General features: G+C 44.4%; 1 protein-coding gene across 3 annotated transcripts in view; it reads left to right on the top strand.

The window, feature by feature from the left end:
• atg10 (ATG10 autophagy related 10 homolog (S. cerevisiae)) overlaps positions 1 to 24,068 on the top strand; it is a 283,355-nt gene that overhangs the window by 178,551 nt on the left and 80,736 nt on the right. For all 3 annotated transcript variants that reach the window (XM_078564572.1, XM_078564566.1, XM_078564578.1), the window contains one exon: positions 22,354 to 22,489. In XM_078564572.1, coding sequence (XP_078420698.1) covers positions 22,354 to 22,489 — 136 coding nt within the window. The remainder of the gene's footprint in view (positions 1 to 22,353; positions 22,490 to 24,068) is intronic.

Here is a 24,068-nt window from a genome sequence, read left to right as displayed (position 1 = left end):
CACATCCACGAGTGGGATGAGGTTTCCTAAAGCTTTTACAGCTTAAATAAAGAGTTTCTATGAAAAATAAAAAACGTCCCATCTCATGTGACACAGTCACATGAGGAGTCATGTTTCATTCAATTTTTATCGTTTTTATTTTTTTAACAATCACTTCAATCTCCCTGAGGCAGCTCCGTGCCTCAGGGAGATTGAAGTGCTCTTTCGCGCACATGTGCGGAAGAGCACTGGACCCAACTCTCCCTCCTCCCTCTGCCTGCACAGGTAACGCTCAGCGCTACTGCTCGCATATTACGCTGGGTAGGCCTTAATTGGCCCGCCCACATAAAATGATGGTGCGGAGCCGATCGGAGCTGACCACTCCCGCCTGGTCCTGCCAAGCCTGCCCGACGCGGGAAAAATTCTGCCCTTCGAGTCTGGAAATATGATGCAAAAATAAGCATGGATTTGCAAAAGAAAGGTCACGTTTAACAAACTTTATTGAATCATTTGAAGAAATAAGGAGTAGGTGAAAGCAATACAGTGGATGTGGTATGTATAGACATGTCATGAACCTTTTTTATTGCATCTTATCGAATACCTTTTGAAGGACAAAGGCATGCGGAGTCAGAGGCCAGGTAGCAGAATGAATAGAATACAAAAAAGAAATGAATACAAAAAAAGACAGACGGTAGGAGTTAAAGGAAGTTTCTTAACCTGGCAGAAAGTGGAAAGTAGTATCCCACAGGGATCTGTGCTCCGACAGGTGTCAGTACATAGATGTATAATTTGAACTTAGAAATTGGAGGTTTGCAGTTGATACCAAATTGAGGATACAGTGAATATTATAAAGGGCATAAACAAACAGGCTTGCAGAATAGGCAAATATAATTCAATATAGCTAGGTGTGAGGTGTTCATTTTGGTAGCAAGAATAAAGGGGAGCCAAGTGCTGTAGAAGCATAGGCACGTAAATCACTATAAGCAGAAATACCGGCTGATGAAGGCATAAAGAGGGTAGACAAATGGCTGAGTTTATTTCTAAAGAAATGTAATATATAAAACAGTGGGGATGTTAAATTTATATAGGCCCTTGAGTGCTATGTACAGTTCTGGTTTCTAAACTTCGAAAAGGACAGAGTAAGCGTAGGAAAATATACATAAGATGTTAGCAGAATTGAGAAATGCAACTATCAGGAAAGATTGAGCAGGTTGGGCTCTTCTATTGGAAAAGTGAAGGCGAAGAGAAAACCTGGTAGAGATCTTTAAAAGTATGAGCAGTTCAATAAGGTGCTTGTGGCGAAACTGTTTCCACTTGATGATGAGTCCAGAACATGAAGGCATACAAGGTAAACCCTAAAAAGTCAAAAAATTAATTTTGGAAGTATTTGTTTCTGTAGAGAGTGGTGAGAATACAGAACTCACTGGCACAAGTAGTTGAAACATACCCCAGAAGGAAATATCAGTTATCACGTAGTCGTTTAGTAGTACAGAACTTGAGTACTGCTGAGAAAAGAGACAAGTCGAAGCTTTTTGACTTGCACTCATCACAATACTTCGCAAGAATACCAATATAAGGGGAAAACAGCAATGTATACTGTATGAGAAGAAGGTGCTGATTGGTTGCCAAGTGGACTCTGGTAGGTAGAGGCATTGCCATCAGTAATGGTGAATGATAGTTAACTGCTAAGCATTGTTGAAATTTAAACCAGGCAGCTTGACCCTGATTGGTCAAGGCATTGCCCTAAGGAATGAGTCAGTGAATAGTTGTCACTTATTTTGGTTAGCTGAGACAGACACAATGTGTGTATATGCTCTTTCTGCCTACAAAGAAGAGGGCCTGTGTATTAATATATGTAGCTTCCAGTGTACACACACATGTCACACTGTGAGCCTGATTGACAATCTTAAATTGGTTGTCAGTGTAATTCTTAACGTACCTGAGGATTATTTAGCAAATGTTGCCCAATTGCGGAATCACATCTAATGTCAGCAATAATCCGTTATTAACAGGTCTAGTTTTAAACAGGTATTGGAACTGGTCCATTTGACCTGCTTCCCAGTTGAGCTGCGCCCTGTCGGCCGGTTGAGCCGCGCCCTGTCGGCCGGTTGAGCCGCGCCCTGTCGGCCGGTTGAGCCGCGCCCTGTCGGCCGGTTGAGCCGCGCCCTGTCGGCCGGTTGAGCCGCGCCCTGTCGGCCGGTTGAGCCGCTCCCAGTCGGCCGGTTGAACCGCGCTCTGTCGGCCAGTTGAGCCGCTCCCAGTCGGCCGGTTGAGCCGCTCCCAGTCGGCCAGTTGAGCCGCTACCAGCTGATGCATTTAAGAGGAAGCTTGATGCACGCCTTATGGGGAATGAAATAGAGAGGTACCAAGGCAGGGTGGCAAAAGGTGAGTGGAAGGGGGATTGTATGGAGTATAAACACCAGCATAGGCCAGTTGGGCCAAAAGTTATGTTTTTGTGTGCTTGTTCCAATGTAACAAGGTAAAACATTTTTCCAAGATCTCCAGCCTATTTGTTAGGCAAGAATTCCCATAGATACTTCCTTTTTCATGTTTTTCATCACCAGTTGCATCACCACCACTTTCAAAACCTGCCCATACCTGGATCAGGTAGGTCCCCTCCACTTTTATTATCAAGTTATATCTCACACAAAATGGTGCCCTTGAACACTTTCTACCAGTCCAAAGTCTACATTACAATTGAGGTACAATAATTATGGACAACAAACTTCTCATTTGTAAGGAATTAACAATATTATATCAACATTAATATGCTCAATAATAATAGTTGTTTTCATTCCCACTTAGTTTCTTCTGTGGGCGAATAGTTTGTTGGTGGTGATTTCCCCAACTAATAAAGTTGATTTTTATCATAGTCAATTGTGGCTGTGTGATTTTTAGGCTGAGCAGGTGGTTTCCGAATCAAACAGTGCAACATGAGGTTTACTGTGTGTTAATACTTTGAGAGGTGTCAATATTTAATTTGGTGACCTGTAGCCACTTAATGATTGATGAATTTGTAATGAATTTGCCTTTCAATTAAAATGAAGTGTCAGTGGGAAAAACCCTGAGAATTAAAGGCTGCCAACAGTGAAAGCTTCAAACTAATATCTATCTGCACAAGCCTTGTGTAAATATTAACAGTTAAGTAAGAAAGATGATATTAATACTCAGTCACAGAGGCTTGTGAGTTTCAGTTGTAATTTATTTTAAGTTTTGTTAATGTGTAATAAATTTCACATGTATGAAACAAGGTGCAAACAAACCTCGATGCTTACTACCACTTGGCAACTGCACAAAGTTAATGGGCGCATGCCAGGTTTGTTATTTTACTGAACAGAGCTTAAGGTTTCTGTAAGTAACAAAAGCCCAAATCTTCTGGTCGCTAGATTGTCAGAAGTGGGGAAAAAATTGGGACCTGTGCGTCAGGACCCTGCAGAAATCCTGACGCACAGACATACACTGAAATTGCCTGGGAACTTTAAACTTCTGATGGGCCGATTTCCGTTGCTTGGGACCATCTGCGAATGTCTCCGACCCTGAGCTCAGGGTGCAGACTTGGGCCAGATGCACGGGCCTTCTTAACCAGGAAATATTACATAGGAACATAGGAATAGGCTGCTGAGCCTACACCGCCATTCAATTAGATCATGGTTGATCATCTACCTGAATGCCACTTTCCGAAACTATTTCCATATCCCTCGATGTCCTTAGTCTCCAGAAATCTATCGATTTCTGTCTTGAACATGCTCAATGATTGAACTTACACAGCCTCTGAGGTAGAGAATTCCAAAGATTCACCACCCTTTGAATGATGACATTTCTCCTCATCTCAGTCTTAAATGGCCTACCCCTTATCCTGAGATTATGTCCCCTGGTTTTACCCAATTTAATACCTGATCTAACTCAAGTGGTTAGCCAGTGTAACTCAACTGAGCACCACAACCGACCTGCCTATCCCTGGCCTGACTACCTCCCTGACCTGACTACCCACCTACCCATTCACCCACCTACCCATTCACTCACTCAGTTACTTAGTGAAAGACTTGGGCATTCAAAAACTTACCTGAATATGGAAGCTACTGTCATGAAAAGGGGGCTTGTCATTCCTTCTCCTGTCTGTTCTTGCGCCCGATGATGATCTCATGGATTGTTACGCTGACCCTTTGATCCTACAGCTGGGGTCAGAAGATACAGTTGAAAAATTGTAAAATGGCCAGATCATAGAAACCTTTTCAAGCAGCCTCAATTAGCACAGTATCCACACTGACTCGCAGATTTTGGTTATTGAGTCCGCTTCTACAGAGTAAACTCAGGGAATTTGATAAGTGGTGGAATTTTAGGGTTGATATCTTCCTAAAATTTAGTTAAGCTTTGCATTTAGCATTTAACTTCATTTAACCTTAACTTGTAGTTGAGGCGAAGCTGGACAAGCATATGATGGAGAATGGAATAGAGGATTACCATAATAAATTTAGATGAGGAAAGATGAGAGGATGTTCAAGTGGAGTAAAAATGTTGGATTTGTTGCAAATGCAAAGTATATAAGATTGTTACATTTTGGTACTGTCTCTTTAAGGTAAAATGGAGGACTGAAGGATTCATGTGACCTCTGAATTCTGCCTGACAACAAGGGTGGCTTGGTTGTTAAAGATTGTCTTACTGGGAAGGAGGTGTTAGATGTCCACACCTGTAGACGATGGTAAGAGCAGTTGTGCTGACTGTGAGTAGATTGTTAATGCTGGATTTTTGATTTCGATACGGGTAGCTCGAGTTGGGGGGAAATTTTTCAACTCACTGGACCCGCCTCGATAGGAAGTGCCCTGTCAGACCTAATTTTCATTTGGAGGCTAGGGGGAAGTGGGTGCCGGATAGAGTCAGGCCTGCCGCCCCCAGAAGTAGATCGAAGGTGGCCACAGAGGCAGCTGAGTGCCAAGGCAGTCTGATTGGAAAGCTACTTCGGTTGGATAGGTTTTAGGTCCATACCCGTCAATCTCCATTATTCACCCTCGCCCCACGACTCGCATGTTACCTCCGTGCCCTCATGCCAACTCATGGCCTTTCCATGCCCATGCACCCAGTATACACTATACACAGAACCAATGAACCCTATAATAACAATGGCAATTGTGAAACTGCTTAGAAAGAAAGCACCCATTCATGATTCTTTGAAAAAAATCTGGTGTTCCTACAACCCTATAAAACTGTCAGTCAAATAGACCATTAAGGTATCAATTACAGAAGCTTTGAGCATTTCACACTTCTTAGTTTTGTGCAAATAAACATTGAGATTTTGACAAACGATGTCTCAGAAAGAACACCTTATTATAACCACATAAAGATGTCAATCAAGCAAAGTCAACAGTTCTGTCCAGCTGTGTATACAACCTCCGGACTCAATTTTTTTATGGGCCTGGGCTCTCAGCCAAACCGCATTATACATGCTTCTGTTATTGATGCTTTAATAGTCTCTTTGCCACTTTTATGGGGTTGTAGGTACATCAGTTTTTTTTTCAAGGAATTATGAATGGGTGTTTTTTTATAAGCAGTTTCACAAATCCCATTGTTGCTATAGGGTTCATTGGTTCTATACATGGTATATACAGAGCGAATGAACATAGAAGGCCCATGAGTTGGCACTGGGGCTATAAGGAGCCATGGGGATCGGTGTTGAGCATAAGTTGACTTGGGGGGCATGGGTAAGACCTTTTGGATGTACCTTTCAAAAGGTTCCCAAATTCAGATTATGGTTCGAGACACTGCTGAGATTCATGAATCATGGAGAAGTTGGTTTGACTCCATGGGTAGAATTTTCCGCTTGGCATGCGGGTGCGCGCCTGACACGTTCGAGCATGAAATAGCGCGCAATATTTTGGTCAGCGGGCACGTGCAGGAGTTGACAGTGTGCCCAGCGACAATTAAGAGGCCTATTAAGGCCATTAAAGTAGCAATTGGCGGCGATTTTTCACTGCCCGTTCAACGTAACAGTTGGCAGGCGGGTGAATTGGCCAGGTGGCCTTTACATTTTTGAGGAAACCCCATCCAAGGGCAGGATGAGGTTTCCGTGATTAATTTAAGAAAAGATTTAAATGATTTGAAAAATTTTCATCATCCGTGTGTTGAGGTGTCTTATTCTGACATGTGGACATTTTTATCTGATTTTAAATTCTGTTTTTATCGATTTTAAATTTGTCAGCTCCCTGAGGCAGTTCTCTGCCTTCAGGGAGCTTTCCTTCCGTGTTCCCCTGCACCCATGCTGACTTCAGCACTTGCCCACCTCCCCCTCCTACCGCAGCAGCGCTGAGCCTTTCAGTGCGCCTTTCACGCTGGGCTGGCCATTAATTGGCCAACCAGCATGAAATCGAGGTCGGGGGTCAATCGCGGTTGGCAGTCCGTTCCCCGGCCCCTCCCGGGCCTGCCGATTGCAGCCACCTGCCGACCTGAAAATTCTGCCTATGAAAATTGAGGGGGCGGTGGTGCTAGGTGATGTTTACCTCCTTAATACAGCTGGCCAGATTGGGATTGTAGCGTGCGGGCTCACTACCCTTATCATGCCCCATTGTGCATGGTACAAATTGGGGGCACTGGAAAAGGGGGCAGGAATCCCACGATAGTCCAGCATTTTAAAATCCCTTGCCTCCATTCAGACGTGGTTAGAGACATTAAATTCTGGGCCTTAGTCTCTAAATCTCAGTGTTAGGAATGTCAGGCTTTATAAATGGTTATACTTTAAACTTTTTTAAATTTTTGCTGGTTAGGCCCATTGCCAATTGCTCTTGTTCAGGGAACATTTAAGAGTTGAGATCTGGAGTCACATGTAGGCCAGACCAGGTAAGAACATTAGTGAACATAAGTTTTTATGACAATCTTTAATGGTTTTGTGGATATCATCAGATTTTTAATTCCAGATTTTTATTGAATTTAAATTTCACCATTTGCCGTGGTGGGATTTGAACCCAGGTCCCCAGAGCATTACCCTGAGTCTCTGGAATTTTAGTCCAGTGACAATACCACTATGCCACCACCTCCCCTTAAATTAACCTATTTATTTCCAAGATAGAATGAAGTTGGGGGGGCCTAGAAGATAGTTTATTATCTGAAAATAAGTACTTAAGTGATTCACATTGCCATGGAGATGGGGCTTTGACTGGGAAAAAGTCTGTTGTAGTATCTGGTTGAGGGGTTTCTAAGATATTCTTGAATCACTCAGACACAAGGCAGTCTACAGCCATCTGAAAGGCGGACAGCAGGAGATAGAGGCAGCTAATCCTGCAGCTAGAGTAGAAAAAATGCTGACCCTATGCATCACGCAGGATGCAGGTGGGAGCTCATGGTCAGATTGAAGAGGTTGAGTTTGTGAGGATTTAAAGGAGGCTGGAAGGTTTGCCTAGCTCGAGCTAAATGGAAGGGATCTCTAGTGTTAACCCACACAGTGAAAGTCAGTTCTGTGATTGGAAGTAACTCAGCTGGGAAAGGTAAAAGGAAGCAGGCTGTCGGGAATGGAGAAAAGCTTAGGATTGGTTCTAGGAACATGAAGTGTCCACTTAGGGGACAGTGTAAAGTATAACCATAGTGGGGGATTTTTGGTCATTTTAAAAGATAAATGGAGAAGATTTTCTGTAGTTTAGAGTTTACGTTGTCTACAAAAATAGTGTTTAGGTAATGTTGCTTTTAGTTTGTTTATCACAGTAAATATCTTAAAACTTGAAATCTTGTCATGTGATCATTTCGACCTGTCACTGGAATTCAAATATCTCTTTAAAGGTTATTGACCTCTACGGAGATTGTAATAGAATGGACTGTTGGGCCAAATGGCCTGTTTCTGTGCCATATATTCTATGTAATTCTCTGGAGTTTCTTTCACAGTGTTAGTCAATGGTAAACAAGCTGCCTGCTAGTGGTAACTCTTGTAGAGTTAAAACAATTAACTAAATTAACAAAAACATGGGATAAATCAAGCACAGCCCCTAAGTCAGGTCAGCTGTAAAATCAAGGAAAAACTTTAAAGGAACCTTATAAACATTAAACCAAAATGTGATTAAAGGGGTCAACAAAACACCCCAGTCCCCGCGGTAGTTAGATCAGGGAATTAATGTCAACAGGGGCTAACTCAGGTCTTTGGAATTTTTGCTAGTTTAAGTATAAGAGGCTTTTGTTAAAGCACAGAGTCCAGTTCCACAGAGTACTAGGCTCGGGGAATTTGGTGACTGAGGGTATTTTGTACAGTGAGGGAAGAGATGCTGTTATGGTATTTAAAAATAAAATCAAGGAATGGTCTGAGATGGGGAGCAGGAGGCAGTGAGACCTGAGAGCTGAGATCCAGAGACATTCACTAAAATTAATAGTTTAAACAAGGAACTAACTAGATTCTAAAAGCAGGATTAGATTTTTTTTTAGCTCATGGATGGGCAGCTGAGACCTGTTGCTTATAATTCCTGTACTATGTGGAAACTTCAAGACATTTCATGTGTCTTGTGGGATTGCTTATGTAGAAAGTGTCTCCAGCTGCTTGAGCTTATGCTCAGGATTTCTTGCTGGAGTCGATGCAGAACATTAGGAAGGTTGGGAGTTTCCTGGTTCATACGTTCCAGGTGGTGGCCACAGTCAGAGAGAGTTCAGGATAGTAGATCGATGGCCATCCAGAAGAGTCAGAAGAGGCAGGAGATACAGAAGACTTTGGGATGTATATCACTCTGAAACCGGTACTCAGCATTGGAGACCGCTAGGACTTCCGACACCTTGAAGGAGTGCAGGCTAGTTCATGGCATGAATGAACAAGGGACTGCATAGGATGAAACAGCAAAGTGTAGAAAGGCAGTCTTTAAAGGAGATTCCATAGTTAGGGGCATAGACAGACTTTTCTATAACTGCCATCTTGAGCCCCACATGGTGTAAGATAATATCACAAGAAAGGAGTAGGCCATTCGGCCCCTCAAGCCTGCTCTGTCATTCAATACGATCATGGTTGATCTGATTGTGGCGTTAACTCTACTTCTCTGCTGGCCTCCATTCCTTGCCTCCCTTGCAGATCAGAAATCTGTCTAACTTGGCCTCCATTGCTCTCTGGGGAAGAGAATTCCAAAGAGTGATGACCCTCAGATATGAAATGTCTTCTCATCTCTGTCTTAAAGGGGAGGCCACTTATTTTTAAACTGTGTCCCCAGTTCAAATTCCCCCACTAGGAGAAACATCCTCTTAGCATCTACCCTGTAAAGCTCCCTCAGAATCTTATGCGTTTCAATAAGATCACCTCTCATTCTTCTAAACTCCAATGAGGATAGATCCAACCTGCTCAACGTTTCCTCATAAGACAACCTCTTCATCCCAGGAATCAATCTAATGAACTTTCTTTGAAATGGTTCCAATGAAAGTACATCCCTCCTTAAGTAAGGTGACCAAAACTGTATGCAGCTCTCGAGGCGTGGTCTTACCAATATCTTGTGCAGCTGTAGCAAGAATTCTCTACTTGTGTACTCCATATCGCTTGCAATAAAGGTCAATATTACATTTGCCTTTCTAATTACTGCTGTACCTGCATGCTACCATTTTTTGATTCATATACTGGGACACCCAGATCTCACAGCATTCTGTAGTCTTTCTCCATTTAAATAACATTCTACTTTTCTGTTCTTCCTGCCAAAGTGGACAATCTCACATTTTCCCATGTTATACTTCACTTAACCAATCCGTACCCCCTTGCAGGCTCTTTGGGAAGAATAATATGTGGCAAAAATGGTCCTGTACCACGCCCACGCTTATGTATTATCATGCGTGTTGACATTGGGTTGCTATGTCACTATGCCTGAATGTGATAATATGATAGGTGGGTGGGCCTAGAAATTGGGAACCCCTCCACCTTATTCAATTTCAATTAAATTGCTTAATTAAGCTTGTTAATGTCCCAATAGACTGGAATAATATGTGCTGGGAGCAATAAAACACTTAGAGAGTGTGAATCATGGCAGGTGGGAATCCATTTTTTTCACAAAGATTGTAAGGGTGACTTAAAAGTCACCAACTGGGCCCTTAGTGTGACCTCAGCAGCTCGGGGTGATGTGAGTGCTGCCAGTATTTGATATTGAAAGCTGTGTTTCCAGGGGATACATTTGCTGTTTTTGAGGTGTAACCTTTCCTGCAGAAAGGTGAATTTAGACCCTTAATTGTACCTCTGCCTTCTTGGTAGTGAAAACATGGGAATAGTCTCCAGTGAGGAGGAGGAGAATGAGAAGCAGAGGAAGAAAGCCACATGATGAGGTTCAGGATGCATGGGTGGTGCATGAGGATGACAGACCTGCGCCGGCGCAAGAAGCTGATGCTGGCATAATGCTGTAGCAACAGAGGTGCCAGTAGGACTTACGTTGCTAATCAAGTATTCTAGGCAGACTATATAAGCTACCTTCAGATGTCGGAGGCACAGTGCCAGAGGAGAGTTGGGCTTTCCAGAGCCACAGTGACCTCTCTTTCTGAGATGCTGGCAGGAGAGATAGCTTCCAACTGCGTTGGTGGTCACCCAGTGCCTGTGCGCTGTTTCTTTGTCACTGGATCCTTTCAGGCTCAGTGACATAATGCATCCTGCTGCACATCACTGCATTAAGATCTTTACAGATGTAATGTTCCAAAAGGCAAGTCAGTACATAGCATTTTCAGTGGATGGCCACAGTCAACTGGAAAGAGCCAGAGGTTTTTGCCAGGGGCAATAGACTGTGCTCACGTCGCCCTAAAGGCTCCAGGAGGCCAGCCCTATACATTCATTAACAGGAAGGGTTATCATTCCTTAAACATCCAATTGGTGTTTGACCACAATTGATGAATTATGCAGGTATGTGGAAGGTATCCGGCCAGCAGCCACAACTCGTACATTCTCCAGAACTCCCAGGTGCCAAACATGTTCAGTGGACCTGATGCCCTGGATGCTTGGCTTCTGGGTGACAAAGATTACCTTTTAAAGAGATGGCTCATGATGCTGGTGAGGGCCTGTAGAACAGATGTGGAGAGGAGCCATAACGACAGCCACGGAACCAGCAGGCAGTTGGGCTGCTAAAGATGAGGTTCCGATGCCTGGATAGATCAGGAGGAGCATTGCAGTGCGTGCTATCCAGAGTTTCACTGATAGTCATTGTATGCGGCACTCTGCATATCCTTGCCATTCAGAGAGGGGATGTCCTGAAGTAAGAAGAGATGCCAGATAGCGGGCATTCCTCTGATGATGAGGATGAAGAAGAGGTGAGGGAACACTCTAATGGAGAGGTGCAAAGCCCTGAACATGAGCACATGGATGGCCGTGATGTAAAGGGAGCCTTGATAAGCCAGAGGTTCCAATAGATCAGGGATTCTCAGCCTCAGAGATGTGTGCATTGCCTGTGTCTCAATGTCATTCCATCTAGAATGTGAGCTCACTGAGAACGTCCTGTCAGCACAATTACCATCTTGATTTCTCAGGCATTGTTGCATCGTAACCAATGTTCATTATTGGCAAGGCAGGAATATTTTCCCAATAAAATTCCTAGAGCGCTTATGGATAAAATGAACCTCTGCATGAGGGATAGTAAATTGAAGATTTATTTACATATTGGCAATGGTCCATCTGATGATCACATTTACCATGTGACTGGCTTTGTGACCAGTGTGGAGTTTTCTTAATTCTTCTCAGTTTGCACCGGCGCAATACTCTCCCCTCACTTGCTGCTGTGCTGGACAGAAGCTGCTGATCTGCTTGTTCCCTTGCCCTGGATGACTTTGGAGTGTGTCTTTTGTGCAGCTGAAGCCTTGAGAGCCTTGAGGTTAGAAGACTCCTGCTGAGTTGCAGGAGTAGCTTCTACCACTGTGGCAATCGAGAAGGACTATGCCAATGGCAGATGGGTGGAGGAGAGGCTGTCCCCATCAGACGTACCCTGAGAGATGCTTCCAGATGGTGGCAGCAGCTGCTCATCCTTCCTCACAAGGACCGATTGGTCCTTCCTGCCTTCCCGCTAAAAGCAAATGGGCTCCTCAGCTCAGAGCCGGGGCAATGCCGTGCAGGTCAGAGCGCATACCCACAAGAGCATCAGCAATGCGGTGGGTTTGACCCTCCAGGACAGTCGCCAGTCTGTCCATGGAGGCATCCTAGTGCTCTGAAGAGTGGTTCATTGCAGTGCACATGGCATGGATGGACACCTCTACAGTCCGGGCCGGAGCCTGCAACCTATCTGTTAAATCCAGCAAACCTCCACGCACTTTGCACTGCACATCCAGTATCTGCCACCTCACTGACTACCCCAGAGGCTCATCACCCCGTACCAGATTGTGCTTGTCCTTGTCCTTGTCCTGAAGTCCTAATCCCTGCCAAGGTGCCAGTATCTGCTCCGGTGCTTGGTTGAGGGAGAGGATGTGATGCTGCACCCTCCAACATTTCCGCTTCCTCCTCGAAGGCTAGTGTCATCCCCACAGGGCTGGTGGGGCCAGCAGAAGTAGGTTCACCTGCACAGAGTACACAGGAAAAAAGGGCGTTAATTGGCTTTCAGGGCCTTCATTGGGTATGCAAGGTCACAATGCTCAACACCATTAGCTGAATGTGGATTATGAGATGTGACACCTTGCAACCATTAAAACACACTTGTAGCAAGCTCTCAATGTTTCTACCAGGAAGTTTCCCTGTCTTTAAATGCATAAGCTACACATGTTGTATTCATTGCAAGCATGCCAGGCTTCAGTCCCTCTCCCCCTAGCCCTCTCTCCTCTGTGTCCCAGATCTGGTTTCAGCCCCTTGCAATCTCACCAGCCCAGGCCTTCCTCCAATCTCTATGGATCAGGTCATTTCCGTGGAGGACAGCAGCAGAACCTCCTCCTCCAGCGATGTGAGGGTTACAGCTCGGGTATGCCACCTCCAGTCCAGTTTCTCTCCCGGGCATTGTGGTCCCGCTTCTCCTGAAATGAAGTGCAACATTGCAATGATGATCACTCTCCGGTAACTTAATTTCAGCACTCCTCTAAGGTAAGAGAGGAATGCATGATCTGTACAACGGTTGGCAGCTAAGATGCTGTGTACCTTCCTCAAGTCTAAGGCCTTCCCTTCTAACACCCACTTCCCCACCCCTCCCCCCCAGAACAACATCTCCACAGAGGCATCAGGGCCACAAACTATGACATTGGTGTATAATGCTGCCTTGACCTCTTGAGGTAGTCACAAGGCTCGAGCATTTTCCAGCTTTCCCTGTAACTTCCTTGCATAATAATAGACTTACCCTTGCTGATCTCGAGAGGTCATTCAGCCTCTTCCTGCATTGCCTCCACTTTTGAGGCACGACCCCCACGTTGCTGACCTCCGTGGCCACCTTCATCCAGGCTGGAGAGTGTGGAGGGATTCATCATCTGGCCTTTCTTCCCTGCTTCTCCTCTCATTCCCTTGTCTTGGCCATCTATGGAGGAAAACATGCTGGAACTAAGCAGCTGCTCAATATTAATACCTTAACATCATGTGCATGATCAGATTTAATGCCATCTGTGTTCACTGGCAACAAACAACTCGAAGCATCTGCAGAATTTAGCACACTTACAGAATAATAAATCACCTCAAACAATGCCTGATAATATTTCTGAAAAGAAACATTTCCTTGTGGCTTTTACCTTTACACATTTGTAGGGTCACCTGACACTGCCTCATGCCAGGTGGCTCTTTAAATGAGTGGCCGTGATCTCCTTCCAGGTCACGGCCAACAATTACGGCCACTGGACATCCTGCCCTCCTCCTTGAATTGGATAGATGAACTTAAATCCTCTGACATCACTGGCTTAAAACACGCCCTGAAGCCTTCAATTGGCTAATTGCTGTTTTATATGGTGTGCAGCGATGGTGGGGGTGGGAGTCGGAAATCCACCCAATTCCCATCCACCGAAACGTGACATGTTATTCAGCCCTTTATGCTCTCCTTGATTTCCTACATATCTTTGTATCGTCAATGAATTTGGCTACAATATAGTCAGCGCCTCCATCCAGGTCAGTAATATGGATGGTAAATCGTTGAGACACCAACAGTGATCCCTGTGGCACTCCACTAGTTACAGTTTGCAAACCTGAAAACATTTCCTGTTAGTCAATCCCCAACCATGCTAATATACTACCCCCAACACCATGTGCTCTTATCTTGTGTAACCTTTTATATGGCACCTTATTGAATGCCTCCCTGTTGCCATGGTAAAGGATATCATGGTAAGGGTGCAGAATATTCTGCAGAGGGAAAGGAGTGAGACAGAAGTTGTGGTACATGCCAATACCAATGACATAAAGAGTGCAGGAATTGAGGTCCTATGGTCAGACTTTCAGGAGTTAGGCAAGAAATTAGAAAGTAGGACCTCAAAGGCATTAATCTCTGGATTACTCCCTGTACCATTTGCCAGTGAGACTAGAATTAGCAAGCATTGATGTGTGGCTTAAGGCATGGAGACATGGGTAAAGAGATGTATTTTTTTAGGTGGGAACAAATTAGCCCCCCCTCACTGCTTTGGTTGATTGGTTGTTAGGCACGGTTCTGTCTTCTTGCTGAAGGATGGTGCCCATTGGGCTCAAGACTGAACTGTCCCTGGCTGGTCCTTGGGATTATAAAATGTGATACCTGAAGTCAGATTCGATCATATGGCCACTTATATGCTTATGTTGTTCAAACAAATGAATTGAAGTTAGATGGCAATGCTACACAATGGGGGAACAAATGGTGGCTGTTCATAGGAAGGAGGGCTTCAGATTCTTGGAACATAAGGACCAGCCCTGGGGCAAGAGGCACCTATTCAAAATGGACATGATGCACCTCAGCAGGGCTGGGACCAATGTCATCATGGGGAGGTTCACTAGTGTAATTGGGGATGGTTTAAACTAAATTGTCAGGGGTTAGGGACCAACATATAGAAATAGAGAAGAGGAATAATGTACATAAACAAGTGAGAGTGTTAGATATTATTAGAAAAGGAAGTAGCACATTATTAGATAGGAGCAGGCTGAGAAGGGTTACGAGGAATACAAAGACAGGTTTAGAATGCATGGTGGCGAATGCAAAGTGTGGTGAATAAGTCTGGTGAGCTCCAAGTACAAGTAGCTGTGTGGGAATATAATGTTGTAGCAATACAGAAATGTAGTTTAAAAATGGTGAGAACTAGTGCTTTCATGGATGCAAAGTGATCAGAAAAGATAGGGGTGTGAGAAAAAGGAGATGGGGTAACAGTAGCGATTAGGGAAGACATTGTAATGTTGGAAAGGGGATGTCTTTGAGGGGGTAAGGACAAAATCCATTTGTTGAGAATTGAGAAGCAAAAAGGGCATGATTATGCTGCTGGAGATTATTCTCTAGGCTTTCAAATAGAGAGGAACAGTGAAATCACAGAGATGTGCAAGAACTATAGAATATAGATATTGGGGGACTTTAATTAACTAAATGCCGATTGGGATAATTTTAAAAGGAAAGGAGGAAATATCTGAAATGTGTTCAGGGGAACTCTGTTGATTGGCATGTTCTCCGTCCAACTAGGGAGGAAGTATTGCTGGCTCTGATGCTGCGGCCAAGTGGACCAAGTGCCTGTGGAGACTTGGGTAAAGAGATATATTGTTTTTTAGGTGGGAACAAATAAGCCCCCCTCTCGCTGCTTTGGTTGATTGGTTGTTAGGCACAGTTCTGTCTTCTTGCTGGAGGATGGTACCTCTTGTGTCCTATTGGTCTCAAGGCTGAGCTGTCCCTGGATGATCCTTGGGATTTTAAGATGTGATATCTGAAGTCAGTTTCGATCATATGGCCACTTATAGGCTTATGTTGTTCAAATAAACGATTTGAAATTAGAAAGCAATGCTACACAATTGGGGAATGAATGGTGGCTGTTCACAGCTGCTTATGATAAACTGGTTTTTCAACACCCTTTGTTAAGTTTTGTGTTAAAGACACTGTGTCTGGGGCACCATTATATTTGAGTTTCTGTAAATGCTCAGACAATAGGAGCTGTAAATTCACAATTGATTTCACATCCAGAATACCTTTTCAAAACTGGGGGTGGGTAGGGGGATTCTACCCAATGACATTTGCATTTTAATAACTTTCCAGAGACAAGAGTTAGTTCTTGTAAACACAAACCAGGTCAGCTGACCCTTGGCAGCCATCTTTCCCGCAGTATTTTGTTCTTTTTTTTTAAAAGAGAGGGTGCATTTCAAAGAGCCCACATCAAATAAAGTTTGTATCTTAAAAGTTAGGAATATGACATGTCTTTACTGGGCATGACAATATCAAAAACTGCAGACTGCAAAAAATGAAATCCTGGTTTGAAAACCTATGACCCAGAACTAGTCGTACCTTTAGCCAAGCTGTGCAGATCCAACACTGGCATTTACCTAGCAAAAGTGTGGAAAATTGCTCAGGTATGTCCTGTCCACAAAGGACAAATCCAGCCTAGCTAATCACCCCACCAGCGTACTCCCAATCGTTAACAAAGTGATAGAAGGGCCAGCTAGGCTATCAAGTGGCAACTATTCACCAATAATTTGCCCATCAATGACAACTCAGCTTCTGCCAGCTTTGCTCAACTCCAGATCTCAATACAGACTTGGCCCAAACAAGATCGGAATTCCAGAGTTGAGGTGAGAATGATTACCCAGAGAATGCTGCCAGGTACATCCATGATTGACTCTGCGGCACCTAGTGCTACGTGTAAGTGTGGGTGCCATAATGGGCTGAGATTGAACCCTCAAGATCAAAAGATAAATGATAATCAATCCCTGAGGATTTAACTGAGGTCCCTGAGGACCTACTTATAATGAGGAATAGTATAAATTTTGTTGCCTGTTATTGCCTGTCAGAATAACTTCTATGACCCCATGGGCACCGCAAAATGACTGCTGCCTGTGTAGACTGGGCATTGTGTTGAGCCCATTGTCACAGATGCCAGCTCCAATTATTTAAGTAATTATGGGATTTGGGGAGGGACCATGTTGGGAACATAGCAGCTGGCTAGATTTGCCCTTTGTGGGGGGAGGTGTAGTGGCATTGTGACTGGACTGGTATTCCAGAGACCCAGGGTAATTCTCTGGGGACCCGGGTTTGAATCCCACCACGGCAGATGGTGAAATTTGAATTCAATAAAAATCTGGAATTGAAAGGCTAATAATGACCATGAAACCATTGCCGATTGTTGTAAAAACCCACCTGGTTCACTAATGTCCTTAGGGAAGGAAATCTGCTGTCTTTACCTGGTCTGGCCTATATGTGATTCCAGATCCACAGCAATATAGTTGACTCTAAAAAAAATGCTCTCTGAACAAGGGCAATTAGGGATGGGCAATAAACGCTGGCCTAGTCAGCGACACCCACATCCCATGAATGAATAAAAAAAAAGGTGTGTGAAAATGGTTATGGAAAGTTGCATTGAAATTGCCCTTTCGTACCCAAATAGGAATAGAAGCAGATGTTTGGTTTTAAGTTTATAAATTGGTATACTGATTCAGTCACATCTTGCTACTGAGTTGAACCAGCCAGTTACTAATGGTTACCAGGTTTTTGCCACTGCAGACAGGCAGCTGTTAACATTCCTGCGTACAGCGCTTGAAAGTCTGCTGTTGGTTAAACCACACCAGTTATCATGCTTGAATCCCACTTAATTATTCTGTTGCTACAGGCTATAGGACACAATAGGGGAGAAGAATCTGGGAATGTTTGTGGATTGCTCACTGAAACCAATGCCACAGTGTGTGGCACCAGTAAGGAAAGTGAACCCAAACTTGGGGTATATGGACATAGAGGCCGAGCAGGAGGTGATAAAGATTGTACACAGGCCATTGTATATTTCTGTTGCTGTGCTACTGTAAGAATATCCTGTAATGAGGGGGACTGCAGAAAAAGGCAGCCAAACACGCCAAATTTCTGAGTGCAGTGAATTACCCTTTGTCCTTCAGTTTTGCTTTACTGTTTAAATATAAGAAATGCTTACCGATACCATTGGATTGTGTATATTTATATATTTATCATTGAAGCAGCTTTAGTCATGTTACTAAAGTGAAACAGACAAAGCTAAAATCAACACTGCATTTCTAAAAAGAATAGGGGATGGAATTTCCTGTGTGTTTGAGCACAGAGACCTGCATAAGCAGCATGTAAATCAAGTACCCAGGACAAAAGATCAAACAAACTTGGGTGCAATATATACTTAATGCCACGCCCAAATTTCTTAAATATTTCTTTTATGTCTAACTATTAATCCCTATGACTGAATACATCCTGATTTAGTGTAATGGTTCCAGCTCAGGCTAAAGAGCCCTATGAACGAATAATCTGCAATTCCGCTGGTTCAAATTGGATGTAAACTTAAGTCCAGAATTTTAGTCCCAGCATGAAACAATGTCATTTCTCCAGTGTTTTACTGTGAATTCTTTTAACAGCAACTTGCGTGCATATACTTGCATGCAATTTTCATGTGGAAAAACGTCCCAAGTCACTTCACAGGAAAATTGTCAAATAAAGTTTGACAACAAGCCCCAGAAGGAAAAATTAGGACAGGTGACAAAAATCTTTCTCAAAGAGGTGGGTTTTAAGGAGCATCTTCAAGAAGGAGAGAGAGGTGGGAGGTTTAAGGAAGGAATTTCGGAGTTTAGAACTCTCGCGGCATGGCCACCAGTGGTGGGGCAGTTAACATTGGAGGTGTTCAGACAGTAGCTAGGGAGAGGGATGAAGTTAGTGATAAGGGGAATGGAGTTTGTGGCATGAATTGAAAGCAATGACCTTGGTTTTCCCCATATATTTGGAGGAAATTTCTGCTGGATGTCGGACAAACAGTCTAATAAATTAGAGACAATGGTTCTTTTTATTTAAACCTCACTAAGACCTGCACTATATTTCCCAAGAACATTGAAGGAAGTGAGATTGGAAATTGTAGAGGCACTGGCAATAATCTTTCAATGTCCCCTGGATTCGGGGGAGGTGCCGGAGGACTGGAGAATTGCAAACATTACGCCCTTGTTCAAAAAAGGTTGTAAAGATCTGCCCTGCAATTACAGACCAGTCAGTTTAACTTTGGTGGTGGGAGAACTTCTTGAAACAATTATTCGAGATAGAATTAATAGTCACATGGAAAAATGTGGATTGATTCAGAAGAGTCAGCATGGATTTGTTAAAGGAAAATCATGGCTAACTAACTTGGTGGAGCTTTTGAAGAGGTAACAGAGATGGTTAATGGCCATTAATGTGTTGTATATGGGTGTATATGGACTTCCAAAAGGTGCTTGATACAGTGCCACAGAACAGACTTGTGAGGAAAGTTTAGGTCATAGAGTAAAAGGGGCAGTAGCAATGTGGATACAAAATTGGCTGAGGGATAGGAAACAGTAATGGTTAATGGGTATTTTTCGGGCTGGAAGAAGGTTTGTAGTGGAGTTCCCCAGAGGCCGGTTTTGAGACCCTTGCTTTTCCTAATATATATAAATGATTTAGAGCTTGGTGTGCAGGGGACAATTCCAAAGTTTGCGGATGACACAAAACTTAGGAGGATTGTAAACTGTGAGGAGGACAGTGTGGAACTTCAAAAGGACATTGACACAATGGTGAAGTGGGCAGATAGGTGGCAGATGAAGTTCAATGCAGAGAAGTGTGAGGTGATGCACTTTGATACAACCAACAAGGAGAGACAGTATAAAATAAAGGATGTGCAGGAGCAGAGAGGCCTGGGTGTATATGGACATAAGTGATTAAAGGTGGCAGGACAGACAAAGAGCACTGTTTCTAAAGTATACAGTATTCTAGGCTTCATTAATAGGGGCATAGAGTATAAGAGCAGGGAGATTTTGATGAACCTTTTATCAAGACACTGGTTAGACCTCAGCTGGAGTATTGTGTACAGTTCTGGGCACCACGTGATAGGAAGGATTTGAACACATCGGAGAGAGTGCAGAAGATGTTTATGAGAATGTTCCCAGGGATGAGACACTTCAGTTATGAGGAAAGATTGGAGAAGTTGAGACTGTTTTCCTTGGAGAGGAGAAGGCTAAGAGGAGACTTGATAGAAGTTTTCAAAATCATGGACAGAGTAGATAGGGAGAAACTGTTCCTGCTCGTAAACGGATCGAGAACCAGAGGGCACAGTTTTAAAGTGCTTTGCAAAAGAAGCAAACGCGAGGTGAGAAAAGACTTTTTCCCACAGCGAGTAGTTAGGGTTTGGAATGCACTGCCCGGAAGTGTGGTGGAAGCAGGTTCGATTGAGGCATTGAAGAAAACATTGGATGATTATTTAAATAGAATCAAAAGGCAGGAGATTGGCACTAAGTTAAAATGCTCAAGAGAGCCAGTGCAGACACGATGGGCCAAATGGCCTCCTTCTGAACCGTAACAATTCTGTGTTTCTGTGATTCTGTTTCTTTGAACACATTTTTATGGCTTTAGTGTGAACCATATTAAAAATTGCAAGGTTTCCATGACTGCATGTTCGAAAGATGGTGTGCCTAATGTGCGTGAACAAATGTTAGATGGCTTGAAATTTTAATTTTCGTACTGTTTATATGTTCTCCTCTGGCCCTGATTCATTCTGCTACATTTTAAATTTTAGTTAATTTGATTGGCAGAAAATTTAAAGGTGAATTGATAGAGACAAAATGGGCCTAATTTTGGGTGTATTTTCCTAATTATGCCCCCAAAGAAAATTCCACCCCGGGGAGGCGGAGGATATTTGGTATGACCATGGCCAGGATATTGCCATTGGTGTGCGGGGGTGGGTCCGACACGCCATCACGTAAAATGACGTGAGATGACGTTGCCGTGCGTCCCGACGTCATCGCGCGTCATTTCGATGTTGCGATCGGCGGGCGCGCATTAAGGCCATTTTGCACAATGACCAAACATGTCATCAACACTGTCACTTGAGGGGACATGTTTAAATAATTATTTAGGTCATTTATTGAGAAGTTTCATTATCAACTTAATCTCCCTGAGGCACGGAGCTGCCTCAGGGAGATTGCTGTGCCCTATCGCGCACATGCGCGAAAGAGCGCAGGTCCCAACTCTCCCTCCTCCCTCCTCCCTCCTCCTCCCGCCCGCAAGGCTGAGCGCTACCGGCCGTGTATTATGCTGGGTGGGCCTTAATTGGCCTGCCCACGTAAAATGGCGGAGCGCAGCCGATCGCAGGTGACGATTGGCTCTGTGCCCGTTCCCGCCCAGCCCGCCCAACATAGGTAAGATTCAGCTCTATATTACCAAGTTAGTTGAGAGGGGGAACAAAGGGAGAAATTATCCCAAAATCTCCCACCCTATCCATAACTAAACTACAATTGCTGTACCTTTTTAAAAGAAAACCATTTACTTCTATCGTTAGGCTTTCTAGGTTTTCGTTTTTGGCTTTTCAGATTTTGGTGTTTCACCAAATTCAGTGGGTTGAATTTTACGTGCCCTCAGCGGGCGTGTTTCCCGTGGAGGGGGGTGCACGTAAACTGGTGTGGGCGCTCATCTCACTACCTTCCTGACCACCCCCCAAGCTCGCCTCCATAATATGGGGGGTAGTTGGGTGCCGAAATTGGCAGCTAGCCCGCCATATCGAAATCAACAAGTAAGGGTCAATTAGGCTTGTTATCAAGTCTGTTGACCGTGATAATATGCTGTCCACCCTATAACACATTTGGCGTGGGCAACAGGGTGGGAGAATGAAGCTCGATTTTTAACCTGAAATGGTGAAAGGGTGGGGTGGTGGGGTCGCACTTTGGGGCCTGCCCTTAGACTGAACATCACCTTCCTTCCTAACTGCTCCCTCCCTTAAGCCCACCTTCTACCCCCCACGGCGCCACTCCCTAAACCTTCCAAGTTGAGACCCCGGACCTACCTGCTGCAGGGATCTGGGGCCTTGGGATCCACGCCTCTCTTGCAGCCCCGGCAGCTGCCACTGGCACCTTCCTGACAGCTCCAGAGGGATGTCCCGCTCAGCCCTCATTAATGAACCCCACAGTGCTTTATTGCTGCGGGGCTGGGTCGGCGTGGAACGTGTCAACTCCACACCGCCGTGGTTTCTGGGGGTCTGCCCCCAACCCCTGCCCCCGCGACTGCATATTATTCTGCCCCATATGTTTTTTGGTCACTGAAGATCATGTTTTTGCTGTCATACAAAGGAAGTAAAAAGAGTGGATGCATAATTAACCCGTCGAAAGAAAATGTGAGCATGAACATTTTGGTCATCAATTTCTAAACCAATTGTCACCTACAATTATGTTATTTTTTAAAAGCAGCTTGATGGACTTAAGTGGAGCTTTTGGTCAGAATGTGAATTCTTTCATGTAATTTTCTGGTGTTTGTAAGGTAAATATTGCAAAATTTTGTGTTGGTGACATTTTAACCCTGAAAACTGGGAATTTTAATAATAATGACCAAGTATAAAGTTATGCATGCTTTATTTTTATTTTAGGTTAATATGGAAAATGTTAGCAATGACACTGAGGAAGCCCAGGTCACAACACCCGAATTAATTCGGTACGAGTACCATGTTGTCTACTCCAGCAGTTATCAGGCACCTGTGCTGTATTTCAGAGCTTGTTACTCAGGTATGTCAAACTCAATGTCAATGGAATGTCTAATGTTTTAATCTCTGTCTCTTTTGCCTTTAATGTTACATGTCATGGCTGACACCTTGGACCCAAGCTTTTCTGCCTCTATCCCTGTTGCCTCTGGCTTTTAAACATCCTTCCCCTTTTGCCGTATTCCCTTAAAAAATTCTCTTGGCCTGTCTTGCTCCTTGGCTCTACTTTTCGCTGCTTCCCTTTTGAATTCCTTCTCTCCACCTACCCGCCCCTCCCCCATCAACCCATCCCAATGACTTTCATCCCAGCTGAATGGGCTTGCGTCCTTCCACTGGCCGGGATTTTCCATGCCCGCCGGTGTAGGGCATGTTCTAAAATTAGGGGTCGCCCTTTTAGGACAGAGATGAGGATAAATTTTTTTCTCTCAGAGAGTTGTGTGATGTTGTAATTCTCTGCCTCAGAAGGTGGTGGAGGCCGAGTCATTGAATATTTTTATGGCAGAGGTGATAGATTCTTGTTAGGCAAGGGAATCAAAGGTTATCAAGATTAGATGACAATGTGGAAATCGAAACACAAGGAGATCAGCCATGATTTTATTGAATGGCGGAGCAGGCTCGAGGGGCCGAATGGTCTAATCCTGTTCCTATTTCTTATGTTCTTATGTTTAGTGGCGTGAACAGATGATATGGCGAGAAGGCCAAAAATAGGCTTCACGATGCTGTGAAACCCATTTGCAATGGTCTGTGCTGTCTGCTGATGGCGGGCTGTGTTCCCCACCATCGGACGTTGGGAACCTCATTGTAATACATCAGCATATCATTATAAGGCCAGCCCGCCAGACTTGTACCCTCCCCCCCTACCCTTGCTGGATCAGCAAAATGTGCCGACTTGATTCACAACAGCCTAAGGCGTGCACTTAGCGGGTTGCACTTCACTCACTCGGGACTTCAAAGTTTGTTTGACTACCTTGCTTCATCAGCACCCACAGTCAGCCAGCGCCAGGCTTCACAGACAGCACCACATCACTTTTAGTGGGGGGTTCACGGGCAGGTCTCTCTCTACCAGATCAGTCATATGTGTTCAGCTTTTCAATGGCTGCAGGGCAAGGTCATGCTTGGGGAAGGGGGAGAAGTGGCCTCAGGCAAGGGAAGAGGCTGCAGGACGAGAGCTGTACTGGGGAAGGAGGGTATCCCAGGGTGTATGTGGGGGCACATGTTGATCTGTGCAAGTGGCTTCAAGATGGTGAGGGCTGAGGAGGCAGTCTCCAGAGGAGATGAGGCCAGATGGAGATGTGAGGGTGTGTGTGTGAGAGTGGGTGGTGATGTCCCTTGAGCCGGCAGTGAGTGAGATGCCAGTGAATGTATGATGGGCTTGAGTGTGAGAGTTTAGAGTGATGAGATTGTTGCCATACCCTGGCTATTGGGATGAGATCATTCATCCTCTATCTGCATTGGATGGCCAACCTCCTCAGTGCAACATTGGCACTAATCACCTCTGCCATTGCCTCCCAAGTTGGAGTGCTGCCCCTCCTGCGGCAGAGCAGGTTTAGAGGATATCACAGCAGGCCTCCACAGCGTCCAAAGGGTGCTTGAGGGCTGCAGTT

The sequence above is a fragment of the Cetorhinus maximus genome, chromosome 2 (assembly GCF_964194155.1).
Source record: "Cetorhinus maximus chromosome 2, sCetMax3.hap1.1, whole genome shotgun sequence".
Taxonomy (NCBI): Eukaryota; Metazoa; Chordata; class Chondrichthyes; order Lamniformes; family Cetorhinidae; genus Cetorhinus; species Cetorhinus maximus.
This window is presented reverse-complemented; position numbering and strand designations above follow the sequence as displayed.